Source organism: Lissotriton vulgaris, chromosome 7, assembly GCF_964263255.1.
Source record: "Lissotriton vulgaris chromosome 7, aLisVul1.2, whole genome shotgun sequence".
Classification (NCBI taxonomy): domain Eukaryota; kingdom Metazoa; phylum Chordata; class Amphibia; order Caudata; family Salamandridae; genus Lissotriton; species Lissotriton vulgaris.
The window spans coordinates 404,866,423-404,887,292 of record NC_141695.1 but is presented as its reverse complement, the minus strand read 5'-3'; the positions used below and the strand labels follow the sequence as shown (position 1 = coordinate 404,887,292).

The 20,870-nt window shown below is 46.7% G+C and overlaps 1 protein-coding gene across 1 annotated transcript in view; it reads right to left on the bottom strand.

Annotated features, from left to right (window-relative positions):
• The window catches only part of PRKCG (protein kinase C gamma), a 1,238,195-nt gene that overhangs the window by 609,614 nt on the left and 607,711 nt on the right, over positions 1–20,870 (bottom strand). Inside the window, exon 3 of the mRNA XM_086928695.1 lies at positions 19,597–19,679. Coding sequence (XP_086784821.1) covers positions 19,597–19,679 — 83 coding nt within the window. The remainder of the gene's footprint in view (positions 1–19,596; positions 19,680–20,870) is intronic.

Sequence of the window (20,870 nt, the reverse complement as noted above, 5' to 3'; positions counted from 1 at the left end):
CACTTACGAGCAGCAGCAAAACAGAAAGTGCGTACTTGCATGATCTGTTGTCAGTTCAATCCAGGTAAAAGCGTCCCTGTAGAGCAAGGAGGATTTCATCCTCCCGATCACCCTTTTGAAGTCCTCCAGATGGATTATATCCAGATGAACAGTTGTCGAGGTTTTAAATATGTCCTTGTAATTGTTTGTGCTCTGTCCCGCTGGACCGAAGCATACCCAGTTCCAGACTACACTGCTCCGACCACTGCCCGACAGTTGGTTCGTGAATTCTTCCCACGGTACGGTTTGCCCCGTGTCGTGTATTCAGATAACGGACAGCCGTTCTCGTCCGAGTTGATGAAACAGGTTTCCCTTTTGCTAGGATATCAGTGGAGGTTCCACTGTGTCCGACATCCCGAAGCAGCAGGCCTTGTAGAAAGGCATAATCAGACACTAAAAATCCGCCTTGCCAAGATCTGTCAGGAAAAAGGGGTCGACTGGATAGTCGCCCTGCCCGTGGCACTATTCTACATGAGAATGGTCGCCCACTCAAGATCAGGGCTATCCCCGTACGAAGTGGTCTTTGGCAGACCACCGAATATGTGGGGGACGCCCATTCCGAAGAAAATAACTGATGTTGATTGCAATATGTTGACAGATTACCTTGCCTCCTTGATGTCTGCACTCCAATCATGTCGTTCACAGGTTGCCGCAGCCTTCCCTGACAACACCGATGTAAAGGCGCATGAGGTCCGCCCTGGGGACCTGGTACTCGTCCGGAATTTCGACCGGAAAAGTCCGCTGGAGCCCCGTTGGAAGTCTCCGAAGACCGTCCTCCTTACAACCAGGACCGCCGTGAAGATAGAGGGGAGAAAGGGGTGGGTCCATACGAGTCACATCAAACTTTGCAATGAACTAAAAAACGGACTAAAACAGGACTCTGACTCGTCCACCCCCACCAAAGACTGTGTTGAGGAAAAAGACTTTACCGTTACCGAACGAGAAAAGACTCCCCAAGAACTGTACCGTATGAAGCTCCGATCTAGCAAGTCAGACAGTTTAATTGTTTAAGTCCTCCCTTAGGTGAATCGGTTAAATAGTTTCTGACATGTATCCCCTAGATCGAGATAGAGAGAGAGAGAGAGAAGCAAAGAAACGTACATACTGCAAATCACTGCGTAGTCACTGTATAGTGACGTTGTTAATAATGTTCTTTCTAAGTATTCTAATTATTATTGCCAGCATTCTGCTACCTATATATTGGCCTATTTTCAGGCGTGAACAATCTGCTTACAACGTCTCTACTGAACACACTTTTAGTGAACTTCCTGCACATGAACTCTCTTACAGACTTGCGCTGCGCAACAATACATTCATTAGTATGTTACATCACTCCCATCAGACAAATAATGCTACAGACTGCTGGATATGTGGCCGACTCCCTCCCTACCAGAATTACAAGGGAGCTCTGCCCCTCTTTCCGTACCCGTTCACTCACAATGGCTCCTGTGGGGCATGGTTTAAAATAATTAATTCCTTAGATCCTGATATTGCTGTTTTCGATGGGGGCTGGGTTTGGGGAAACTTGAACTTAGTCCTGCTCAACGTCTGTTACCCTGATAAAGAGGTACTTCCCACTCGAATAGGAACTGATCTAGAAAATGAAGTATATGGATTAGGTAATTACACAATTAGCCTTATGATCCTTACTGTTGAATCCGAAGCTGCTCCAGTTCTGCCCCATATGTTGGTATTACCAGTCACAGGTGAACTATGTGTTAGCAAGAAAGGTTCAGTACACGTAGGTCATAGTAAATGCACTACTGTGGTCGAATTCAGTGATCATGGTAAATCGTCCTTTAAAGCTATAAGTCACTCCTATTTTGTTTGTGGTCATACCGCATACATACGTTTGCCTCCAGATTGGGATGGTACCTGTTATATTGCATTCCTTCTGCCACCTGTTTTTCTAGCTCCCCCTGATTATCATAGAAATACGAATCTAGTACAGAATAGACCCAAAAGAGATATTCCACTTGTCGACTACACAGAAACGGCATGGGAACAGTACACTGATTTCAATAAAGGATTCTTTTTCTTTCTAGGACCTGTCCAAAACAGTAAACTAATACGCAGATTAACCAGAACACTTGAAGCTGTAGTACATGAAACTGCCTCCGCCTTAGGTAACTTAACAGAGGAGCAATCTGCTATACGGGTTGTTGTCCTTCAAAATAGACTTGTAATTGACGTCATCTTGGCAGATAGAGGTGGAGCCTGTAAGGTCATCGGGTCAAGTTGCTGTGTTTTCATCCCACAAAACGCACCATCTGTCTATCAAGCTATTACCCGTCTGCATAAAATTGCAAATCAGATACATCAGAATCCAGGCACCTGGACTTGGTCCGGTTGGTTCTGGACTACGTTAACAGCTTGGGGATGGAAGATCTTATCATTCCTAGGCATTGGCCTTGTTATAGTATTCAGCTGCTGCCTGTGCCTGCAGTGTGGGCCAGCGATTTGTGGACTGTGTGCCACATCGTGCATTGAACATTCCAGTTGTCTCTCAAACAGTCAAAGAAAGAAAGATGAACATATAATGTTACAAGAACAAACCGATCGATTTATGAGGATCGATATATCATGAAGGGTCCGTAGGGAACAAGGAGGGAATGAGGTAATATAAATTTTATGGTCAAGTTGTGTTCCCTAGCGAGTACCCCACCGACTCCATGTACGAGTTAAAGTGCATGTAACTTCCCTCCTGTGCCAGCTATGAAGACGCAAATACATTTGCGTCCAACGTTAACATGTCCTCTTTCAGACCCACCATGAATGGGTTGAATGGTCCGTTCCTAAGTATGCTATGCCAACGTCTTTTTGTAGTGTACTCCTACGTTTTTTCAGCCCTGGCTGAAGTAGGCCCTGAATCTCTGCCACCGAGCCTCTTTTCTGGCTTCTGACTCCGAGAAATCTCTGCCCAGGCAGCCCCCGTACCTCCGTGCTCAGCTCAGCCTGCTGCCTGCCAAGATTGACTATAACCTTCGAGTTATCTGTTTCCCTCCCCGAAAATACATTCCAGCCTGCTAGCTTCAGTAAACATCCTTCCTCAGCTACAGGGCTAAAGGGCCGACCTGTCTCTATGCAAGTAATTCATAGCTTCTGTTGCCATGCTTCCATGGAAGGCCCCATGCCCCCACGCTTCTCATACAGACACTCAGGCGCTTATACACGCACTCACAGCAAGTATAGAATAGCTTCTGCTCTAGAGACCTTTCTGCCCAGATAGCTTAGTTCCTAAACATCAGATATCAGATGTGATAGAAGCACAAGTTGATCTGACATGCCAGACTTCTGTCTCTTTCCGTCAGTGTAAATGTCAAGTCCCCTGCACCCCTCCAATTACACGTCATCCAGCTGCGCACGCATCCAAGCTTCCGATTTCTGCTGACATTGCCACATTTTCTGTTAGTGCCACCCCTTTGTGACACCTATCAGTGACGTTTCCAGAACACACCTCTAGTTCACGCCTCTTGATTACGCACATGTACCACGTGTATACTGTTATCTTGTCTTCTCTCAGCTGTTACGCCTTCTATACTGTTTCCAATGATGCAAAATAAGTATATAAGCTATGTACTGTTAATAAAATGGAGCGCTCTATCCCTTCTGACACCCTGTGTGGTGGTCAGAACATGATATCTTGGCCATGACCATTCCTTTTTAAGGAATAAAACCCCTTAGAACTCTCACACCACGGACTCTGTCTTTTTTCATCCGATCTGAGTTATTATTGATTAAGTACTTACCTGCATAGAAATTAAGAGAGTAAATTAATTATTTACGTCAGGAGCACAAGGCTTCCCCTTGCATAATCCGGTCAAACCGGTTCTGGGGCAGCCCAGCCCCAGCTCCAGTGAGACCTGGACAAAGGAAAGGGGGTGTAACCACCCCCCTTCCTGGTCCCACCCAGAGGGGAGGGACCTAGCAGGAGATCCACCCCTCAGATTGGAATAAGAGTGGGAGCAGTGCCAATGCAACTCAGATCATCCTGAAATCACCTTTAAACTAAGAATACGACTGGACTTCGACATTCTGATGAACAGAAGACTGAAGAGCATCTCCCTTGTGGCCTAGGAGGGGCCACCCTGTGAACACAGGCACCACCCAGCACCTCGACGTCTGCTTTGCCGCCACCTCCCGCCGGAGCCCGAGTGCAGAGCCTGACAAGACCCAGCTTCCCAGACTTCGCACAGCCCGATCCACAGTCCCTGCAAAGAAGGGACCTGTGGAGGCACCGAGAGACGTGGGAGCGGACATCTTGAAAGACCCCCGAGACGCTGACTGCGCAGCACCCGAGGCACCCTCGACTCTGTGCTTTGGGGTTTAAAAAGCCTCACAACCGAGCAGCATTTGCACCAAAGATCAGCCCTCCAGCATCTCCACGATCTGCGTGGGGCCCTTTTGTTTTGTGCCACTTGACTCGCCATCCCGGCCGCTTGTCACGTGGTCAGAGGCCATCTTGGTGACGAAACCTACAATTCACACTGTGGGTCTGGTTGCTCCAGACCTGCCTTCACTCCTGTAGAAAGGAGTACCCGCTCTGACCTTGCTGGTCCGAGTAATAAGCCTTTTTCACTTTCCCCGTGGCTTGCATTAGCCAAGGCTTGTTTGCCTCAATCGAGTTGCCGACACCGCCATCAGCTAGAGCCCTATAAGGGACAGCTCGTGATTGACTCCTGGACGTCCTTGACCTCTTCGTGTCCACGTGGCTGCAGAGAGAAGCAACACCTCATCACCTGTTTGCACCCGACTTTGCCTGGTTCCAATCTGGTTCCACGGTGGTCACTGGTCAGTGACTTTGAACATTGTCCCCTCTGCTTTCAGGTCTTCACCACTTCAGATCCACCCTTGGATCCACCGGACACTTCTCCTTCACATCGCCTGCAGCATCTTCAGCTTCAAGCGCCAAGAACCTGCGTGTCAAAACCCGACGCCACTTCGACCCTGTTCACCCACTTCCTGTGGGTGAGGTAACATTGCAACACCGGTGTTCCTACACTGGTACACACCTCTAGGGTCTGTGTCTTAAGTTTTGTTCCTCTAGGTTCAGCGGAAGTGCCCTTAAACTAACTTTGTGTAACATTTACGCACCATTGACATTGCATTGGTGCAAGCCGCACTTTACGTGCTGCACTCGAGTCCCGTGGGCTACTCCCGACTTCAGCATTGCTAGTCCTGACTGCTCCAAGCGATTCCCTAGGCCCTAGGCCTAAACACTGTTCGATTGGTATCTCTTATACCACCTTTTTAGTATATGGTTTGAGTGGCCACCGGCCCTCATCCAAAATTGTGCAACTTTGTATGTTATACTGTGCTTTTGATTTAACGCTTGTGCCCCTTTCCTCATAAAGAGTACTGGGGAGTAATTTAGAAATAAATACATATATTTTTATAATATATACTTGTGTGGTGTCCTTTCATTTGATTACAGGATTGTATGTGGTAAAACAGCTCGCTTAACACGACCTCTTAAGTTAAGCCTTTAAGGCTGCTTAGTCCATGCTACCACTAGGATAGCTTGTCTAACAAGGTTGACTTACAACCAGACATCTTTGGGGTTTGTTTGGACTGAAACCAAGTGGTTCCAGAATTGGAAACACTACATATCAGACCAACTTCTCACAAGTGGGTAACCCTAAGTCAGTGGGTAACCCGCAGCTGACCCACAAGGGTGCCAAGAGGCCTTCAGAGCCAAGATCTGCTTTGAAGATTAAGGCTATTGCCTCAAGCTCTCAGTGCAGAATATGCGCCTGGAAACTGAGGTGTTGAAGACCCCAGTGCCCAATAGGACTTGTGCCAGTGTGTCCAAAACAGTGCAGGTACTAAAGTACTTCATCATTGCTGGAGGCTGCCTGGTGAAAACGACTAAAGAACAGCTTTCTCCCTGGAGGCCCCAGCACAACTGCCAACGTACTCATCATAGGACTCCAATTTCCCTGCCGCCACCCTCCAAAGTCACACCTCGCAAATTGCAGTCAACCCATCTGAGCAGGACTGATATGAACCATGCGCTTGCCATTGCTTACCACGGGAAACCCTCTTACAAGTGGAAGGCCCATTGCAGCTTGACGCGACCACATAGGAGAAACAGGTGAGAGACCACGCGGGCTGTCTAGCCTTCCAAAAGTGACTGTCTGCTAAGAGAGGTAAGGGCGCCTGGCACCTGAGTTAGCGACTATGCCACCAAGCCCTAAGCCCGTGCAGTGGAAGGAGAATGGGGGGTGAGTGTCTAGCACAGCACCTCGTAGTACAAGGGACTCACTCCCCAGTATCAGGTATCTTATACAATATTGTAGATTATTGTACTGTGCAATAATGTGCCTGATGTAAAATGAAAAATTCGATTTTCTAAAGAGAAGCACAGGGATGGGCAATTATCTTATTGTGCTATTGGGGGTGCTGAGCCTATGTACCCCCACCCTATGCTCCCGTAGTATCTTGTGGCTGATCACCATTGCTACCCATGAGAGTCAAGCGTTGAAAGAGATGTAGGATGGACCCCGGGCCAGTAGAAGTAAACAATCCCATATCCCATGGCTGTGGCCCCTGTCTAGCCTATAGACCCCCAACAGGACGTGACACTGCCGAACTGCTGGGGGAACAAATGGACAATAATTGCCAGGGTGAATCCAATTTTTTAAGTCACATTGTTGGAAAGTTGTCCACAGAGCAACAATCAACCCTATGTGAGTAGTGAGTGGTGCCCGAGTTACCTTTATATGATGGCCCAGCTTTTACCTATGCTATACATCTAAAGGAGCGGGTTGGTATGCATGTAACAATCATAAATAATAAATACATGTTTTAAAATTAATCTGCCTAAGTCATAACGTCTTTTCTGTATTTACCCTTCTAATCCTTGGTGTCCATAAATTAAACATGGCATAGAGAGAACCCCAAAAGGGGAAGTTGCTTGTGTGATATCCAGGTTTTAGGTGACTGCTCAGTACAAAACAAAAAGTTATAGATGGAAAGAACTGAGGTAATGTTTCTTAACCACTGGGATTCGCCCTTGGTAACATTCAATCCAATGGCTAATAAGCCTATCTTGCATTAAAAAAGGGCATCCCTCAGTGACAATTAGTCAGGGCCCCTTTCAAATTAGCAGTTCAGTTCACATTGCTAGACCATGTCCCTTGTGCATAGGACCAGCCAGGCAAAGCGCAAGTAGAACCCTAGTTCTTGCAAGGTTTGCACATGGAGTGCTTGAAAAGCTACATCCTTCTGCCCGTCTCTACTGACATCTGCAGAGCATCAGATTACAAACCCCTGTGGGTACATGGGCTCGTGGGGAAATAATGGGAAGTGTAGGCCAGACTCCCAAGACACAGTTAGAAATGTACACCTGCAGGTGGGCCGAACAGACTCTATGTTTGGATGTCTACATCCAATAATCTGTCACAGCTGCAGATTCACAGAAGCGGGTCTTGTGAAAACCACGTTGACGCATCATATCCACGTACGCTCGTGCATATCCACGTACGCTTGTGTAAGTGTAGCAGCTGAACTTCAGAATATGATTAAACAGGTTGTGCAACTCAATTTCCACTTGTGATCTCCCTTCCACATATGGAAATATTTTTCCCCACAGAAAAACCCCTACCAATTTTGAGTATCTGTTTTCCTCTTTTCCACCCTGATCAATGTCCATTAACAAGTAAATCCAAAGTCGTGTGTAGGGTAGAAGATGGCTTGCAAAAGGTTTGTGAAAACCCCATAAGTGTAAGAATGTGTGTTCCCCATCTTTTGGTAGGGCCCATTACCTGCAACTCTTAAATCCTTTCAATTTGTAATGTTATTCATACTTAAAATTCTGTCATATTCGTGTAATTTTCAGTGTGAGTAAATCCATTAATTAATGCAATTTTACCATTTTTCGGGGATCCACAAACAGGCATTTGGACTCGTTAATCCCGGAAATAAACCTGGAAACAGAATTATGAATCGGGCCATTAGTGTTCACGTGGCATGCAGGTGTGCACCCCAAAAGGTGACTTGTAGGTACTAAATGCAGTCCGGTTACAAGTTCAACATGGAGGCACCTCCTCAACCATGTACCCTCAGTCTCCGCCCAAAATCAAGTTACAATATTAAATAAAAAGCGCATTCCAATAGAGGCTGTTCCCCGCTTTTTCACGCCATCTCTTTGACATAAAACCTATAAATCTGCAGCAAAAGAGTGAAACGAATGTTATGTCTCTGCAGCGGTTTTGGTACATGTGCCCCGCGTGTGCGCTCGTTCTGTAAGTCTCTCAGATGTAGAACATCTTCAGACGAGCCCCCGGGGCTCCTTCTGAAGGGATATGGCTAATTATCCACCGTAATTGTTAAAAATGTCTCCGGGGAGCGTTCTGCAGCTAACAGGTTTCAGTGATATAAAAGGAAAGCCGTGGAGAGGAAGGGGGTGTTGGGGAGAGGTTATGAGAGGGAGGGGGCGGGGAGGGGCCTGGAGAAGAGATAAGAAAGGAGGAAAAGAGTGCAAAAAGCAGATGAGAAGGATGGGAGATGAGAAGAAAGAGATGGGCGGCAGGGGAAGGGGGCAAAGGGAGATTGAAGGAGAGAGAAAGTGAGAAAAGAGGTGTTATTGAGATGGAAGGAACAAAAAGAGGAGCTAGATAACAACAAGCACTTGCAATGCAATAGGTCTTGCATTTACGAGAGTTTGATCTGTTGGCACTGTAAATGACAATGCCTTTTATTCATGTGTTATTTTTTTTAAACAGATCAAGGGAATTGTGATTTACAATGCCAATAGCTTGAACTCTCGCATATGCGAGACCTATTGCATTGCAAATGCGTCTGGAGAGAGCATGTCCTGCCTTTTCCTGACGGCAAGAGCAGGCAAGACAGAGCTCTTTTAGAAAATAGTGCTTGAAGGCTGTAATTAAAGCCTACAGAGCAACAACACACGTAACAGGGGGTGTCCTCATGGGAGGTTACAAAATGGGGAATAGTGGTACTAAGGAGGGACTACTAAGCCTATTGACTAATGAAAAGCCACAGTTTACAATGGACAATGAGACAAACCAATGGAAAAACTGGGCGGAGCTTCACATCCATATCTTAACTCCTTCGGTGCTCGTGACGAGCCCAGCTGTACAGGAATACAATATACAATACAGTAAGCAAGTAGAATAACTTATATGGAGATAGATGCAGACTGAAAATAGAAATATGTAAATCACGATGTCAATTACTAGCCTATAAATTTACCACGCCACCGTACATAATCTAGGCTTTATTACCTTATAGACGTATACCCAACCTACCTCATATCAGTGTGATACGTTTACTATATCGCTCTATAACTACAGACCTCACTCAATATGTGATTATGCTATGCAAGCTGTATCTCTAACCTACCTCATGAATATGTATCTGTGGAGCGCTCTGATACCCAAGGGTCATGTTCACGCTATATAAAACTTTCTAAATAAAATAAATAAATGACGAGTTGGGCTCGTCAAAACGGCTGCGCGCTGCCCACGTGCGATTGATTCCCTGCCTGTGCGGGAGAATTAATCAGTGGGCGGGGTTGTGATGAGCCCAGCTCGTCACGAGCACAGCTCCTCTGTGACTCATGACGAGCTGGGCTGGTCATGAGCATTGTGGCGCGGAGCTGACCCCCCACCCCCCTGCACAGTGGGGGATTTACCCCTGCAGCGAAGGGGTTAATACAGCATGCCTTGCAGAGCAGTGCCTGCGCTGCCCAGGCTCGACCTAAAAAGGGAGATGAAAGATAGACAGGAGAGACATAGGAATGGGAGACAAGAATGGGCCTGACTGTGCTGCGTGTAGAGAGACTGCTGAGCGAGTAGGACTTACCGCCACGTTTCCCTGCCCCACACACACCCCCAACAACATACCCTGGAGGGGGAGTTTCTTAGGGCAACAGGGTAAGCTTTGAGGCTCCTTAGGTCACTTCCAGGAGTGGTGGGTAGCGGGAACGGATTTATATATCTGCCACCAGCAGGCTTCCTCCTAGGTGCGTTAATAGTATCCTGTGTAAGTTTACAGCATAAAAAGGCTTTGGTTTCATAAAGCATAGCCTCATCAGTGAACATACTTAAGGATACTTCTTAGAGGATGGCGTTCACTTATCTGAAGTGAGCACAGACATATTCCTCTCAGACTCACAGGAGGCCCTGGAAGTGACCGGTTGTGAAAAGCAGAGCTGGGCAATTAGGTTAGGGTCCTCTTCAGCTTGGTGGTGTTACGGGGTGATCCAATGGATTTGGAGGAATCACTTAAGAGAGGTCAAAGCAGGTCCTTCTTCTCAAAAGCCCAGGAGCGTTGAAGGTATGACCCCAAGATGCGAGCCTGTGCAATTGGGAGCTTGCCTGGCTGAGGTCAGCCCTTGTGCATGAGTTCTCTTTCTGGCATAGGGAGTCCAGACTTGGGGTGAACTAACTCAGAAGGTATACTCTGATCAAGGACGGTACCAGTGCTTGTGGCTAATCAGGCGGGTGGTCAGCTTTGGTCTTATCATTGCTAGCTGCCCTTCTCCTCCATGCTACTAGGACAATAGTATTCAGGGCCCGATACCTCTCTGTGAAGGCGTACACAGACAGATGTAAGGAAATGGGCCCTAGATGGGGGCTAGAAAGTGACTCTGTGCATTGTCTGTGTTTGGAGTGGCTGCATCCTTCTCTTTGCCGCAGGGACAGGATATGGAGCTAGGTAGGTATGTAGAAGACGACATGGGATACATAGTAAGAAGGGAACAAAGAGGAAATGGTAGCAAGGACAGGAAGAAGGGAGAAGGAAAGGAGAAATGGAGCATATGAAAAAAGAGGATGGGGATGGGAGAGAGAGTAGAGTAAAATAGGTGGAAGCTAGCAGATAATTAAAGGAGAAAAAACATTGGAGGTGGAACATATGGCATAAAAGAAATAGTGACTAGAGTCGCTAGATTTGGTTAATCAAAGGGGGATAGAACAAATGATATAGGAGCTGTTTGAGGAGATAGATTCATAGAAAAGAGATTTAAAGAGAGGAAGGAGAAAGAGTTAGCAGGAAAATACATCAAAAACAGTAGTCTTGTTCTTTTCATGCATAGCACAGGTGGTCGTTTTGCTGATGTTTCAGAGTACTTACTATGGGAACCGCCTGTAACTAGGCATCCAAGTATCTGTGCTGTAGTGGATAAAAATACTTTAAAACATGGCAACCCTCTCCACCCACTGCACTGAATGGTGCTGGTACAGAAGGTAGATTTTGAATATCTTTCATCATGCTTTATAATAAAGAGTTTTGATAAAACGTTTTGTGCAATGCTTAATCCCTTCTCAAGCACTGTACATACCGCAGTTACTATTACCTAATTTATTTTTACTCAATGTATTGACCTTGGAAGGATAAAAGCTAGAGTCAACATTGCCAGGATTCGTGCTCCTTACCTGCAGCTAACTGCGTTTTTCTGTGGCAAGTGTTCAACTCACTGAGTCATTCTGGGCATTCAACCACACCTAGAGCCTTTCCCCTTCCCCCAACCCAAGATTGCTCTGTCAGGAGTTAAGAGTCCATGAAAGACGAGATGGTAATGTACACCCCAGATAAGCGCTGAAAGTCAGGTACGGCCCTCTGTGGGTCAGGTACGGCTCTCTGTGGGTCAGGGACGGCTCTCTGTGGGTCGGGTACGGCCCTCTGTGGGTCAGGTACGGCCCTCTGAGGGTCAGGGACGGCTCTCTGTGGGTCAGGCACGGCTCTCTGTGGGTCGGGTACGGCCCTCTGTGAGTCAGGGACGGCCCTCTGTGGGTCAGGCACGGCCCTCTTCGGGTCGGGTAAGGTCCTCTGGGGGTCAGATACGGGCCTCTGTGGGTCGGGTAAGGCCCCTGTGGGTCGGGTAAGGTCCTCTGGGGGTCAGATACGGGCCTCCGTGGCTCGGGTAAGGCCTTCTGGGGGTCAGGTAGGGCTCACAGTGGGTCAGGTACGGGCCTCTGTGGGTCGGGTACGAGCCACTGTGGGTCGGGTAAGGCCCTCTGTGAGTCAGGGACGGCCCTCTGTGGGTCAGGCACGGCCCTCTTCGGGTCGGGTACCGCCCTCTGTGAGTCAGGGACGGCTCTCTGTGGGTCAGGGACGGCTCTCTGTGGGTCAGGTACCGCCCTCTGTGGGTAAGGTATGGCCCTCTGTGGGTCAGGTACGGCTCTCTGTGGGTCGGGTAAGGCCCTCTGTGGGTCAGGTAAGTTCCTCTGTGGGTCAGGTACGGCTCTCTGTGGGTCAGGTACGGCTCTCTGTTGGTCAGGTACGGCTCACTGTGGGTCAGGTACGGCCCTCTGTGGGGCAGGTACGGCCCTCTGTGGGGCAGGTACGCTCTCTGTGGGTCAGGTATGGCTCTCTGTTGGTCAGGTACGGCCCTCTGTGGGCAGGTACGGCCCTCTGTGGGGCAGGTACGGCTCTCTGTGGGTCAGGTACGGCCCTCTGTGGGGCAGGTAGGGCTCACTGTGGGTCAGGTACGGCCCTCTGTGGGGCAGGTACGGCCCTCTGTGGGGCAGGTACGGCTCTCTGTGGGTCAGGCACGGCTCTATGTTGGTCAGGTACGGCCCTCTGTGAGTCAGGTACGGCTCTATGTTGGTCAGGTACGGCCCTCTGTGAGTCAGGTACGGCCCTCTGTGAGTCAGGGACGGCTCTCTGTGGGTCAGGTACCGCCCTCTGTGGGTAAGGTATGGCCCTCTGTGGGTCAGCTACGGCTCTCTGTGGGTCGGGTAAGGCCCTCTGTGTGTCAGGTACGGCTCTCTGTGGGTCAGGTATGGCTCTCTGTTGGTCAGGTAAGGCTCTCTGTGGGTCAGGTAAGGCCCACTGTGGGTCAGGTAAGGCTCTCTGTGGGTCAGGTAAGGCTCTCTGTGGGTCAGGTATGGCTCTCTATGGGTCAGGTACGGCTCTCTGTGGGTCAGGTAAGGCCCTCTTCGGGTCGGGTACAGCTCTCTGTGGGTCAGGTATGGCCCTCTGTGAGTCAGGGACGGCTCTCTGTGGGTCAGGTACGGCTCTCTGTGGGTCGGTTAAGGCCCTCTGTGGGTCAGGTAAGTTCCTCTGTGGGTCAGGTACGGCTCTCTGTTGGTCAGGTACGGCTCACTGTGGGTCAGGTACGGCTCTGTGGGTCAGGTACGGCTCTCTGTGGGTCAGGTACGGCTCTCTGTGGGTCAGGTCAGGCCCTCTGTGGGTCAGGTCAGGCCCTCTGTGGGACGGGTACGGCCCTCTGTGGGTCAGGCACGGCTCTCTGTGGGTCAGGTACGGCTCTCTGTGGGTGAGGTACGGCCCTCTGTGGGTCGGGTATGGCCCTCTGTGGGTCGGGTACGGCCCCCTGTGGGTCAGGCACGGCTCTGTCTGGGTCAGGTATGGCTCTCTGTGGGTCAGGTATGGCTCTCTGTGGGTTAGGTACGGCGCTTTGTGGATCAGGTATGCCTCTCTGTGGGTCGCATAAGGCCCTCTGTGGGTCAGGTGCGGCTCTCTGTCGGTCGGGTAAGGCCCACTGTGGGTCCGGTAAGGCCCTCTGCGGATCTGGTACGGCCCTCTGTAGGTCAGGTACGGGCCTCCGTGGCTCGGGTAAGGCCCTCTGTGGGTCAGGAACGGCCCTCTGTGGCTCGGGTAAGGCCTTCTGGGGGTCAGGTAGGGCTCACAGTGGGTCAGGTACGGGCCTCAGTGGGTCGGGTAAGGCCCTCTGGGGGTCAGGTAAGGCTCTCTGTGGGTTGTGATTGGGGTAGTTACATGTCCTGGTTGGGAGCAGGTGTGAGAGACGAGAAAGTGTGAGATCAGCGGGATTCTATCACACACTGATGACATTTCCTCAATTTACAAGTTAGCTAAGACCTGACAACAGATATGAAAACATTAGGCTTGGAAGCTCTCAGAGAAGACAAACTATTTCCCTCATTATTGCAAAACCTGCATAGAATCAGAGACCATAAAGTGCTGTAGACCTGTTGCATCAGTTATTTAGGGTAAGCAAGAAACGTAAGTCCCTTGAATGAAATATATATATATTGTATAAAATGAGTCTAGGTGAATGACTATACCAATAATGACAATATGAAACACACAAGAGACACTTTATATTATCTTGACACTTCGCAATAGGTGCAACTTATTATTCATCTCAGTGATATTGTATTGCCCTCATAAGGATTCAAGCTCAAGTCATCCTTGCAGTGACTCAACTTATGCCTTGCACATTAAATGTGTGTTTGCACTGTGTACATGACATACTGAGATATCTTACCAGGAATGGAACTTGAGACATACGGGCTACATATGGATATCTATAAAAACAACCTGAACTGCCTTTATGGATTAAACCTTCTGGCCTGAAGACCACGCAGTGAGCCCCCCAACCACCCGAGCTGCTCTACTAGCACTGGAAGCTGAGACATGCTGGACACACATAGATCTCTGCAGCACATGTCCATTGAGTTGGTGTGCTTGGCCAACAGATATAGCCACTGTGGTGTTTAATGGGCTAGTATCTTCCAGTGTGTGTGCATAGCTCAGTGGTTAGAGGTGGCAGACCCGAGAGCAGAGGACGGCCCGGGACCAGGGTTCGATTCCCGGCGCGGCAGGTTTCTGGACCAGGGTCAGCGGACTCGATAATTCTCTCGCCTCGGTGCCCACTCTGATCAGCGATCACACTCGGCAACTCTGGGCATTAGCTTGCCTCGTCTTCACTAACAGCCCCACCAGACCGCCGGGGATGCCTGGTCTCACCCTGGAGATACCCATTAAGGGACCATCTCTCAGGGAAGCCAGGAAGGGTTTTGCAGCGGTCGAAGCGCCTTGGGACCCTACGGGTAAGTAGTGCGCTATATAAATGCCAATACATTTACATACATTTACTGAAGGTCACAGGTTCAATTGTCACTGTAATCAGCACGTCTCCTGCTCTAAGATGGCGGCTGCTGGGCGTTTGCACACCCTGGTGGCGGAGGCGAATGCGAGCAATCTGTTCTGAGCATCATATTAGCTGGGACCTGCCTTGCTAATATCTCCTACATGATTTTACGCGATGCTAAACTAGGTGGTAATACTAGGCAGCAGTAACTGAGTTACCAAGTACTATACCACTTCTACACTATTACAGCCACCTTTAAGTGGCCTCTAAATGAGGGACAGAATACTGGAGACATCTTGGGAAACACATTTTCACCCAGAGAACAGCAATCTGTAAGGTGCTTGCACTATAAATTCGAGCAATTGAAGACACAAACTTCAATGAAACTTTGCAAACCCGGAGTAACTACAAAACGAGTTTGAGCAACGCTAAAGTCCCTAGATTCTGATACCCGTGATGTAGGTTGCTGTATTGCAATCAAAGCTGTGAAATAAAATATACCATGATATAGAATAGCCTGCTTATTATTGTGTATTTTTTATCTGATAATGTAGTCATAAAATGGCAGAGGCTTTGCTTCTATGTGCTTTAAGTATAAAATAATATGCCAATTAACAAGTTTTTTGTTTATGTTAACTTCTTGAGCACAGACACAGCCGCAAGTCTGCTTCAGAGCACTGCGTAAAAGAGTTTGGTAGAGGAAATATAGCATCAGAGAGTTGAATAGGGTGTTCTCTGTTAATATGACGTCTGATATGTTCCTCCAACATCTATGGAATTTCTATATTGGAAGCTGGCCACCAAATAACCATCAAGTCCTTGCAGTAACATGCATGTGTGCATGTTTTACTCTGCTTGTTGTGCCATGTAAAGCACTGTGCTGCTATTCAGGTAAGACCCATGCTATATAAATGCCCAAAATATATTGGGGAACAAGCCCGAAGGCCACGTTCCTTTATAAGATCACGGAACTCCGTGAATTTGTAGGAAAAAGATTTTAGAATCTGTTTAAAGTAAGTCCTGTTTTAAAAGGGCAGAGGCTCAAAATATGTAGAAAAAATGTATTTCTCCTGTAATGATCTTTAGTGTGCAAAAAAGAAACATTGCCGTTTAGTGTGCAAAAAAGAAACATTGCCATAAATATGTCCATTCTGATCGGGCCTGATTCACAGAACTAACTTAAGACAAAATCCTAAACTTACTACCGTTTTGGTATTCACAGAAGGCACTTACTCATTTTGCTATTCACAGAAGTGAGGACTTCTAACTTTAGGACTACTGAATGCCTTCTGTGAATACCGAAAGTCTTAAAATTATGATTTTTCTCAGTTTAGTAGTAGTAAAGTTAGGACTCCTAACTTTAGGACTCCTAAATGCCTTCTGTGTATACCGAAAGTCTTAAAATTATGATTTTTCTCATTTTAGTAGTAGTAAAGTTTGGACTCCTAACTTTAGGACTCCTAAATGCCTTCTGTTAATACCGAAAGTCTTAAAAAATAGGATTTTTCTTAGTATAGGAAAGTTAGGTCTCCTACCTTTAGGACTCCTAAATGCCTTCTGCGAATACCGAAAGTCTTAAAGGTAGGATTTTCCTCAGTTTAGGAGCAACGGAAAGAGCAGTCAATCTGGAGACCTCGCACTATAAATCAAATAGCCTAATTCGGAATACTAAGCAGTGCCACTGCAATTATGCTGCAGTGGAGGCCCAATTTATGCAACAATTATGTGGCAAGAAAATGCAACTTTAGCAATATAATTTGGCATATATTGAAGCAGTGTTACTTTACTATTTTGCCACTTTTACGCCTTAATACTGTATGGCCAAAGGTCTCACCTCGTTATTATCAAAAAAAGGCCTGCCACTTGCAGCAACACACGCTGTGGCATTTTAAGGAACTTATGATCCCTCTGAGTTAGAAATAAATTAATTTTGTTAAAAATTGTAAATTATGCAAAAGGGGATGAGGCAATATGTGGCAAGTACGACAAATCCATACTACTGTGGAAAACGACGCAGCCTGAGAATCTCAAAACAGATTAATTTCAGTTTCACTGAGGAAGCACTTGGACATAAATGCTGCTGCATGTTTTAACACTGGAAGAATGCTGCGTGAACGAGCAGGCTCTGCTCTCTGAGATGCTGTAAGTGAGCAACAGTCGGAGACGTAGAAGGCATGAACTGCATTGCTTTTGCATTTTAATGGTACTCCCTATTCACGACAAGGCATCGAAGCGCTTTCTGTGGATAGGTATCATGCTGCTCTGTAGGATTTTGACCACGAGCGAGCACTTACTGGGATCATGAGTATACCCATAGACTCTGCTCCAACTGGATACACATACCACTTCAGGCACCTCCATGCCTAGTGCTGAAGGATAATTGCATTTCTGACTTCTTTGTTTGATGTTAGGAAAGAAAGAATCCTGTGGGGGGCGGGAAGTAAAGCAAAGTAGAGATCGAATGAGGATAGGATACAGACAGAGAACAGGAACGTAACAAAGGACGCCACATCCCCTGCATTGACGGGCTCTTGGTCCAGGGCAGTACTTAATTTGTACCTGTGCTTTCCGGTGCTCGGCACTTAATTGTCAGTACTGGCTCGGGTGACAGTCCACTACAAGGTGGCACTGTTTTTAAAATTTTGAGATAGGCATAACACTTTTGTTTATTAAGTCAATATACAATGAAAATGAATAATACCAGCCTCTCGGTCATTATAGCTTTGTGTGGCCTGAAATAGGCTGAACTGTCTCACTTGTAGGAGTGCGATCATTAGGTGTTATGCTAGTACTACCACTGGGGGCGCTAGCAGAGTATGGGTGGTTCAAGCTGCAGTGGCCTTCCGAGAAGGGCCCTGTCACTTAATTTTTCACAAATTAAGCACTGGTCCAAGGGATCCCTCAGACATCTGTCTTCCTTACCCTGAGGTATGGGGAGAAGGGGGTGGAGGGGACTTCAAGCTTCCTTATGCGTCGGTATAAGGACCAGAAGAAGAAAAGTTAACTAATTAGAGGGAACATTGATCTTTTCCAACAGAATGTGAGTTGAACTGCTCAATAACGGCCAGGCTGGTACTGTACATACATTTCATTTTTGCCAATAGATTATCCAGTAGCTTCCCCAGCTGTCTGCTGCCTGTAACCCCATGAGCATGATAAGCATACAGAGGCTCTGCTTGGTGACCTGTTCTCCACTTCCTGCCCGCGGCGCTGTACGCCAGGATGCAGCAGCGGAAACAGGCACATCAAGAGTTTCCACCCCAGCAGCATACACTAAGCAGCTTTCAGTGTCAGCTGAGACAGGTGTGCAATGCAAATAACTTCTCACTCTGAATGCAGAGTAAGATATATATATATGTGTGTGTATATATGTATATATAGATGGGGACTGGAGAGGAGGAGTGGGAATAGGAGCGAGAGGGGAGAGGGAGCAGGAGCGATGGGACGGTGCAGGGCAGGGGCGAGGTGAGGAGAGGAGCAGGGGCATAGCTTCAGGGAGGATGCTTGGGATGTGAAAACCCCAAATATATACTTCATGGCTTCGTAGTGAGGTCTGGGGACCCTGAGTCTAGTCTGCTATCGCTGTGTCCATTTTTCTCGCTGTGAGGCAAGAATGAAAGTCAAAACAGTGACCTTTTGTGTAAACAAGAGAAAGTGAGATACATACCAAACTGGTGGCTGAAAGAAATGAGAAACCAGATAACCTGCAATCAATACCGGTTTCCCTTGCTGGTGCTTGTCCAGCGTATGTGATCCTTGACATATTCTTTATTTCACACAGCCTGCTTTTACTTTGTTGTCACATATGAGCACACTTTTAAAAACTTGAGTTCAGGACGTGCACTGTATAAGAACATCTTACATTTGATTTAATAGACGCTGAGAAAGAAAAAAACGTACTTGTACTCATGGACAAAAATCAAGATCTAAGTGGCACAGAAGAGCATTATAAAAGAGTAATGAGAAGACAACTATATGAGCATGCCTTCTATACTCGGTGAGTAAATATATAAATGTAATATTGCACACTTTTATTTCAATTAAATCAATTATAGTATTAAGAACCTAAATGTAAATGTAATTTATATTTATATTAAATCGCGCAAATGTAACCACCCTCTGGATCCCTGACTCGAAGCTACTCTAACAGAGAGTGCTGTCCTCATTAGATAAGCAAAACGTCAGTGACTGGTCCTTCAAATAATTTAGCGGACCACCCTACTCCATCCCCGTTATTAAAACAATGCATTTTGTGTCTTTTTTGTTGCCTCTCAAATTGTTTGGGAATGGACACAGCTCTGTTTTTTTCTCCTGGGAGAGTAATAGTACATGTCATGATGTCACACATGCTAAATGCCCCAGATCTGTAGCTTCCAAGTGCTGTTCATTCAATTAAATCTTTGGGGTCAGGCTTCGGGGCAAGCCTGTTTCAATTTGTACTTATTTAGGGCTACCAGGGTACAAATGTAATAGCCATGATGGAAGACTCTCACGTGCACAGAAGCAATGCAGGGTGATATACAAACAAATAAACAAACATGATGGAAATACCCAAAAACCCTTTATGAACAAGCATAAAGGGGCCGAGAACTAAGATTTTGGTAGGTGAGTGGTATTCCAAGGATTTAACAATTGATTAAAGCGTAGAAGCTTGGATTCGACCTTGACTGTCCTCCATAACTTATAATGCATCGATTGGTCATCAGAGCTCTGCATCACGTGGAGGTACTTACGTCTGCCTGAGGGCCTTTCCCTGCACCAGGACACTCAAATGTGACGAATTCATGGCACCGCTTGTGGACCACAAAGCTGCACACTAGAAAAAGAAGAGTCAGAATGTTAGACACCCATAAAATATGCAAGAAGGAAACGATGACCCAATTATCAACAGATCCGACATAAAAAATACATATGGTTTCAACGCAGAGTCTGTGACTGTCAAGAGCATGCCATCTTTACTTATGCATTTCCTCCCTGGTGGGGAAGTGGCTTGTAGAAAATCCATTTGGCGAGCAGGTAACCTGGTGTGACCTACATGTCATACATTACTCACAGCAGGCATGCAGGTATTTATTTTATTTTTATTTTATTTCTGCAATTTTATATAGCGCGAACTTTACCCGAAGGTGTCAGAGCGCGTTATATAAGAGCCAGTTGAGAAACATAAGGACTTAGGATTACATGTGTTACATAAAGGATACAAACAGAAAAAATTGCAAATGTACAAGATGTAAAGTCACACAAGGAGGAGATACAAATGGATATACTCTAAGAGTCACATAGGAATGGTAGATAGTACAAAGGTCTACTGCATATACTAGTGATTAGAGTTATCTCTATATACATAGGGAAGGGATATGACTGGATATACTATAAGGGTCACATAGGAATGGTAGAGAGCACAGCGATCTACTGCATATACTAGTGATTAGAGTTATCTCTATATACACAAGGAAGGGATACAAATGGATCCAGATGTAAATCTAACACAAGGAAGCAAATGTGCAAATTTCTTCATGTATAGCTCAGCGTGATTGATAAATCATGAAACGTCTAAGGTGAGCTGCATCCATGTAAATTACACAGAACATACATAAACTACATTCCTTCTCGATACTTAATTGTAAGCTTATTGGTGCATCTATTGGGGACCTGAACGTTGTAGGTGTAGGAGAGCAGAAGGTCTAGAAAGGGGCGACATATTTCTCGTTTTCATATGTTGTGTAGAGACATAAAGGATTTGTTGGGAAGAAAACCAGGTGGAATGTGAGATATTTCAACAATAGAACTAAGCGCCTGATTTAGATCGCGGAGGACGGGTTACTCCATCAAAACGGTGACGGACATCCTGTACGCTATGATGCCAACAAAAACTTTCAGAAATGTGCTTCACACAAAAACAGGCAAAAACATGTCTTTCCAGAGTCCCTAAAATCCTGAGTCGCAGAGCTAGGCAGAAAGGAGAGAGGCTGGATATGGAAATAGTCAGAGGCAGGGGCAGCTCCTC